General features: G+C 42.3%; 1 protein-coding gene across 1 annotated transcript in view; it reads right to left on the bottom strand.

Moving 5' to 3' along the window:
* sema3fb (sema domain, immunoglobulin domain (Ig), short basic domain, secreted, (semaphorin) 3Fb) overlaps positions 1–7,517 on the bottom strand; it is a 49,844-nt gene extending 42,327 nt beyond the window's left edge. The window contains exons 1-2 of the mRNA XM_053484103.1: positions 7,217–7,517; positions 3,328–3,469 (exon numbers count right to left, since the gene is read on the bottom strand). Of these exons, the coding sequence (XP_053340078.1) occupies positions 3,328–3,442 (115 nt within the window). The 5' untranslated portion in view covers positions 3,443–3,469; positions 7,217–7,517. The remainder of the gene's footprint in view (positions 1–3,327; positions 3,470–7,216) is intronic.
* Between the last annotated feature and the right edge of the window lie 418 nt (positions 7,518–7,935).

Here is a 7,935-nt window from a genome sequence, read left to right as displayed (position 1 = left end):
CCTGACGTCTGCGACACGATGACTGCGATAAAAATATATATAATTACTTTTATAACATGTAAATTCTACCACTATTGGAATATGGGAATGACGTCGGAAAAATGTAGAACTCTCAAAATGAGCATAGTATTATTATTATTTGTTTGTTTGATTGTTTGTTTGTTTTTGTGCATAGATACAACTGAAAACAATCATTAAAACACGTGATCATGTGTATCTCTGCTTTGCCTATATGACCATTTTTTTTATTTTGTTCAGTCATGTTTGTATAGGTTACAGTATGTCACTCTGTACTGCACAAAATATTTGTTTATTTAAAAAACAGAAAAACAAATAATGACGAAAAATGCTCTTGCACAGTTTGGTTATTAAATATCATGTGTGCATAACTCCTTTCTCGTTATTGCTGTGATGTCGCAAGGGATAATCAGCCCTGAAGTAAAGACTAATTAGTCCGACTGGAAGCTCCCGGCGTGTCACTCCCAATAAACCCGACAGAACTTCAAAATGTGTGTCTTTACCTGAAATGATTCTTTATAGAGCTCATTTAGAAAAGCGAATCACCCTGAACCAGCTGACGGACCCTCGATGAGCTTTTTTAAATGAACGTGTACGCTCGATCGTTCCCAAATCATCCCGTATTTACGATATGTGTTTATAACTAAAATCGAACACAACAGCTTGGAAATATGTATCTTTTTGCATTTGACATCTGATCCATCACTCCAGACTAAATGAGACCCCCGTCCGCTCTGCAGCTGTCTTTGATTTCGGTCCCTGCCCAGGACCTTCGAAACCACCTCCACCACCCCACCCCAACCCCAGGGAAGGATTTTGACGAGCTGCAACACGAGGGGAAGGAAGTCACAAAGCTCAAAGAACAATTAAGGTGTTTCTGATTAACTCTCCGAGTGGGGCGTCTCTGCTGGACCGCGCAAAGGGGTCGCGCCTCCTCGACCCTCCGAAAGAGCGAGCCGATCGATTTGGCTCGCGTCCTCGTCTGCTCGGTCTGGCCCACCACGCGGTACGCGCCGGAGGGTATCGGCATAACGTCTCCTTTCGAAGGAGGGGGAATAAACGGACATAAAAATGACAGCTCTTGGAATCTGCGCTACAGAATAATGGATGTTTCCAGAAAGGAAGCGGTGCAGCCAATCAGTCTGCCAGGACACTACTGTTTTAGAAAGTAAAATAAGCAGCCGTGATTAAACTGCGGTTACTCGGAAATTCTGCCTCATCAGAATGACAATAAGCTTCTGTGACTAACTGCGCATTAATTAGCTTTTAAGTAGGTTTCGAGGGGGAAAAAAAACTAAACAAAACTCCACGAGCTGCAGGTGCTGTTCATTGGTGAAGTGAGGAGCCGCTCTCCAACACCAGTTTGGAAAGACATGAGAGATGTCGGCTAAAAATACGCTTCTGCAGCTTTAGTGCCACGTTTTTGCCAAATCCTGGAGTGAATGCAGGAAGAGAGCGATAATCACTACAGCGGCTTTTAGTGCGTCATGTTCTGTACAATACACAGCCGGCTCTGATCTTTTAATGAAACATATTTTATATACGATTTAACTGTTGGATCAAATCCTGCTGCCCTACCCAAACTGCCGCAACCCAAAATGAAATGCTGCTTTGCTCCTTAGAGAAACTCTGTTCAGGTGGAACGCAGCATGAAGCCAAAGGTTCATTAGGATTAGAGTTTCCTAACAAACACTGGAAATGTCACGACTATCACACAACCGAGTGTATCAGTCGAGTCCGAAAAACTGGGTGAGACCGATGCTTTTGATTTACTCACTATTCATTTTGCTGTACATAATTAGAAAGATGAAAAAATATGCATGTAAAGAAAACTTAAGCACTGACCGGGGGTGTGTGTTACGCAGCAAACTGCTGTGTGTGCAGAGCAGAGAGAACATGGAGCCAGAGACAAAGAAATAAATTAGGAGATAATTAGGTAAAGAGAAAAAATTTTGTGTGTATGTGTGCCCCAAAACGCTGCAACCCAAAACACTTCACCTCATAACGCTACGACCCAAAGCCCTTCAAAGTCCTGCACATCAAAGTGCTGCACATCACATGTCACAACCCAATAACACTCCATGACAAACTGCTTCAGCCCAAAACACTGCAACACAAAGTTCTACCACCCAAAATGCTGCACCTCAAACCGCTGTGCCCTAAAACTCAGAGAAAACAAAACAGGCGTCATGTCTCGGACCAGAGTTCTACCAGTGTGTGTGTGTGTGTATGTAATAAACCTTACAGAACAGGGGAACACACACACACACACACACACCAGGGATCCATTCGAACTGACTGATAATCACTGCATATGCGAAATCAGGTTTTTGAATCCGAACTCCCGTCACGGTCGAGCTGGTTATAGATCAACACCGCCCTCGCCGAGATGTTTATTCACTGAGTCCCAATTTCACTTCTCCGCTTCAGAGAGCAGAAAGTCAGGTGTGTATCGATCAGCAGGAGGAAGTGAAGGGTGTGTAAACCCACCAGGGGGAAAATAAGTCGAGTCTGTGCAGGAGCAGCCTGAGCGGAAGCGAGCGGCTCCACGCGCACTCAGCCGTGCGTTAAATCTGTCTTGATTAAAGCTGAAAGAAAGACCTTGATAATGAACTGCGCCGGTCTACACAATTACCCTGACTGTGAGGGAGGGCTAGCGAGCGGGGGGACAGACTTCTCCCTCGGCTGCTCCGGCTAATCACAGGGCTGATCAGCTCCGGCATGGACCCTGAGCTTTCTGATTTGCTTCACTGCTCGGGACAATTTAGAGCCTAGAAAATACCTTTAGTTCCCCGGAGACAGCCAGGCCTAATCAAGGGAAAAGTTAGGGAGGGGGGGTTTGTATGGATCTTTGCATGGTGCTGACCTGCCGTCATGACAACGTGATCGTTTCAGATTTTGCCCTTAAAAAAAGAAACAATCTGCGGCTGAATCCACGCAAGCGGCTCGGATACGCTTTCTGCTCTTTGTCAGTGCCGGGTTCAGATGTTGTCGGTGGGTTGCCTTCGTTTGTGTTTTTAATTACTCCAACACAGCGTGCAAGTAGAAGCAGCTGGTCAGGAAAAGCGCGTGCCAAGTTGTTGAACTGTGCGATTTATATCTGCTTACTCTCACTGGCATGACGTCTTCCATCGTGTTCCCGAAGCGAAATTTCTGACGTTTGATCTCTGAAAATCAAACGCACAGTCACGATCTCGATACAAATCTAAAGGTTTACCAGGAGGGTCTTTTCATCAAAAACACACAAGGAGACACGAGCACAAGCCGAGCGTGGCAGAGAGAGAAGAAAGAAAAACATCGGTCTCTTACCTTTAAAGGAGAGGAAGACCCGGGGAGCGGAGAGCGCATCGTTGGCGGAGCTCGGAACCAGCAGGACAGAGAGAACGAGGAGAATCCGGACCAACCGGAACCCGTCCGAAAGCATCGTGCAGCGGGGTTGGCTCCAGGAGTACTGAGGAAGACAAACACTCGAGATGTAAGACGTGTGAACGACAGCGAGCCGAGTCCCAACCGAACTCAGTAGAACATGAGGTCGTGGGACTGGGCTACAGTATTACACACACACACACACACACACACACACTTTTATTTGGACATCAAACTGAAGGTAAAAAAATTTGGAGCAGAGCAGGTGAGCCGCCGTCAGCCAGACTCTTCACGCTACAGGAACAGCTGCAGAGACGGACACAAGCCCTCCAGGTCTCCTGAAACCTGCACCTGAGACTTCTGAGCTCTGTCATTCCTACACTATCTCCTCTGCTTGTTTTGTTTTTTATTTTATTTTTATATATATATATATATATTGAAATTCGGCTGGAAATCCCTGTCCTGCTAAATATTTCACTTTAATGCATGCAAAGCCGATTCACAGTTTTTCTCTCTATCTCTCTTTAAATGTTTTCTAGATCTGAGAGCCAATTAAATGCAGCAATCTGATAATAAAATAAATAAATACATAAATCCACCTCATGTGTTAAATAAAAAAAATAATAATAATCCATGCCTTTTCATTCCTTCTGGCAAACTATCACTGAGTTATGAAGAGCTGACAGCATGCACGTGCGGTATATCAGTATGATAAAGTGGAATTAAAAAATTTGCTTTAGTTTCCAACCTTTTAACCAACAGCTATATACACTGCTAGACAATTTATTAGGAACAGCTGCTAGTTTCAAGTCAAGTCCTGTAGGCATTAATTGTCATTTCAGTACACAGTGAAACGAAACAACAATCCTCCAGGATCAAGGTGCTACATACAACATCAATTAACACTATAAGTGAACTTTTAGGTTATTGCATGCTGAGAGTCTGCTGTGATCATTAAGACATTCCTGTGTTCGTCCCAATCTGCTCACACTGACCGTTTGAACTCGGGTTCACATTCGGGGCTCGGAGTTTATCCTGCTTTTTCTCTTACAAAAACCTAAACAGCCTGCACCATTCCCCTAAAGCCACTGTGTACCACACCCGGGCGAGCGTCTTCGGTCGAACAGTGAGAAAGATTTGAGTCCTTCCAGAGAGAGAGAGATCGAGAGAGTGAGAGTGAGCGGCTCTGAGCAGAGTGGAAGCAGCTGTTCAAACCCCAGCTATTTGCAGGCAATTTGTTAAGTGTCGCAGTGTTTATCCCAATGCACAACCACCTTCTTCACGCAAGCAAGAGAAAACTAAACAACAATTATACAGCATCGCTACAACAGAGAGAGTGCGAGAGAGCAATAAAGAGAGAGAGAGAGAGAGAGAGAGAGAGTAAAGAACCCTTTAAAGTCTCTCAGTTTTACAGCCGGAACCTGAGATATGAGATGGTTACAGCATGCGACGGACATAAACACTTATATACTGCTACAGACGTTGTTATAGACTGATATGGACATAGAGCTATGGATCTCTTACAGATTTTTATAGACTGTTACAGAGTGTTACAAAACAGTTAAAGGGTTTAACATGCTGTTACACACAATTACAGTCTGTTACAGACTTTGATAAACGCTTAGAGACTTCTATAAACATTTAGAAAAGACTGTTTTATAGCCGTTATTATGGCCAGCTATAGACTTAACTTTACAGATGGTTATACAGTGTTTAAGACAGTTACGGTCTGTTATGGACACTTATAGCCTTCTACAGTTACAGACTGCTATATAGTGCTAGTGTCATAGATGTTAGCAGGTTATAACCGTCTAACGCTCTGTAGAATCATCTGTAAATGTCTATAGCTGATTAAATCAGACTTTAGCAGAGTTTTATTATATAGAGAGTTTCACAAACTGACATGGACTGGTATGGACAGTTATAGACTGTTATAGACAGGAGAGTTGTCACAGGAGGTTATAGCCTGCTACAAAGTGTTTAGTTTGTTGTTTAACCCTACAGACTGTTACGGAGTGTGAGCGTCTGTTATAGTCCTTTACAGCATATTTTAGGGTGTTACAAAGTATTAGAAGTGGTTATGGAGTGTTATAGACCTTGACAGAGTATTTTAGAGGATTACTTAAGTGTTCAAGGTGGTTACAGAGTGTTACGGAGTGTTAAAGACTATTATGGAGTGTTTTAGAGTTGTTAGAGGTGGTTATAAACCTTTACATGGTATTTTAGAGTGTTACAGAACTCTTTTTTTCCGAGAGTTACAGTGTTAGAGACTATCATGGAGACCTTTACAAAGTGTTTGTAGAGTGTAACAGCATGTTTACTTTGAAGATCAGAAGGTAAACCGGGCTTTAAAGACGGCTGTAACGATCCACAGCGAGGGGGTTAAAGCTTACAGACTCGCTGCGTGATGAGCATCAAGCTTTAAACTGAATTACACACCAGCACTTACAACATCCACTAATACTGTGCACTAAATACACTGAGAGCAAGTTGCCATGTAGATCAAAACCCCCAAAACACGCACAATGACCTAGACAATACCAATGTCAGAGTTCTCTTTTTTTTTTTTTTTTTGAGTTGAGGCTCTTCATGTTATTTATTCACAGCTTTTCTTATATCAAATGATTTACTGGTTATGACCGTGTTTCTCACACAGGGGGGGATCAGGGTTCAAGTGGCGGTCCTAGGAGCGGGGCCGCTCAGGGGTTCTGAGTTTGTTATTTAGATTTCTTTTTTAACCACTTTACAGAAATTGCCAATTTTTATAATAAGAATCTACTAATAAAGTTATGCACTGACCTCAAACTAAATTGTATCCGTCAACTTAACTCATTTATTTATTTTTTATTTTTTTGGAATTTTAAAAGGCTGCTACGTTTTCAAAGAAATAAATAAATGCACCCACATGCACAAAGCTTAGAGTATCTGGTGTGCACACTACTATCTATTTGTTAAATAATATTAGTAATACAGATATTATATGTAGATATTATTTATAGATAATCTGGATAATCTGTCCTGTTAATCTTGCAATAATTTGGGGTAAATACAAAATTTAAATCGTGGCTGTAAGTGTGGAGTAAAAAAATCCCTCCTTCACCTTGTTCAAGTCTAAAACCTCCCAAAAAGACCAAAATATATTTTTTTTAAAACTGTGTCAAATACTTAAAGTCCTTAAAATGTAGAGATAATAGGGTGAACAGAATGTCTAAAAAATGAAATAGACACATTTATTCTAAATAACATCTCTCTGGTGCTTTAAATCTTTTATTCTTGATGTATATTTTCTTTAGTATTGTTGCTTTTTAGCTGTGTTATTTTTGTGTTCCCTGTCCTGTCTTGTGCATAATTAATAACAAAATGTATATTATATGTTTTTACGCAACAAAAAATTATGCCTAAAAATACAGATTATATAAACATGCAAGCAAAAAAAAGGGAAAAAAGACATTAATAAAAATAAAACCGAGATGCTTTTCTGATCTGGTCTGCAATAAAAAGCTCATCCAGTAAAATCCAGGTGAAACTGTACTCAAACTTTCCCCGCAGAGCCCGAACCCGCCGCCGCGCAGCTTTACGCACGGAGCGCACCGACCTGGACATTTCTCCCGCTTATTCCTTCTGCTGCCTTTGAAGTGCCTTTGAAGTGCATGCTGTGTTTCTGTTCTATTTCTCTAAATAACAATAACATCAGGAATAACATAAATGATTCGGGATAATTACGGCAAGCACTTCTGCCCACACTAAATCTATAAGAACAGAAAGAAACGCCATTAATCCAATCTGCTGTGAAATGGAGCTGGAGAAATCCTGAGACACACTGAGCTCTTACCTGACTGCACAAATCCTCACTCCTTTTAGGATAGAAAAAAAAAGAATGGGGGAAAAATATAATAATAAAAAGTCCACGCCAGATCCGGGTGCACAAATCCACAGCGCGGAGAGTGTGTGAGTGTGTGTGTCTCTCTCTCTCTCTCTGTCTCTCCGTGTGTATAGTCCTGGTGTTGCTGACACACTGAGCTGAGGGCAGGTTGATCAGACCCGGGGCAGACTGAGGAGGGAAGCGCGCGCTGGAGCACTCGGGTGTCTCTCACTCCCACTGTCTCACGCGCTCTGTCTCACGCGCTCTGTCTCTCTCTCTCTCTCTGACTGTCGCGCGGAGCGCCCCGGCAGGTGGATGCCGTAGCCAGATTTGCATCGGACACGCCCACGGGGCGGGGTTTTGTTTAAAGACCACGCCCATGGGCTGCAGCGCAGGTGGGGGGGGGGTGCATAAAGAGAGAGAGAGAGAGATTGAAAGATTTGTATATCTTTCACCTTGTGCTTTAAGATATTCCATAATTCTGAATAATTTCTGAAATATATTATTATCTCTGTACAATTTCTGGATTATTTATGAATAATCTCTGAATAATCTCTCTCTCTCTCTGATTCTGGATAAAAAAATTCACTTTTCATGTGTTACTGTAGGTCTTTCATCTCTCATTACTTTTTCACAGACCTGCTTATACACACACACACACACACACACACAATGAGAGCACCAGGTTA

This window comes from Clarias gariepinus, chromosome 23, assembly GCF_024256425.1.
Source record: "Clarias gariepinus isolate MV-2021 ecotype Netherlands chromosome 23, CGAR_prim_01v2, whole genome shotgun sequence".
Taxonomy (NCBI): domain Eukaryota; kingdom Metazoa; phylum Chordata; class Actinopteri; order Siluriformes; family Clariidae; genus Clarias; species Clarias gariepinus.
The sequence above is the reverse complement of the archived record's forward strand: the minus strand, read 5'-3'. Positions and strand labels throughout refer to the sequence as shown.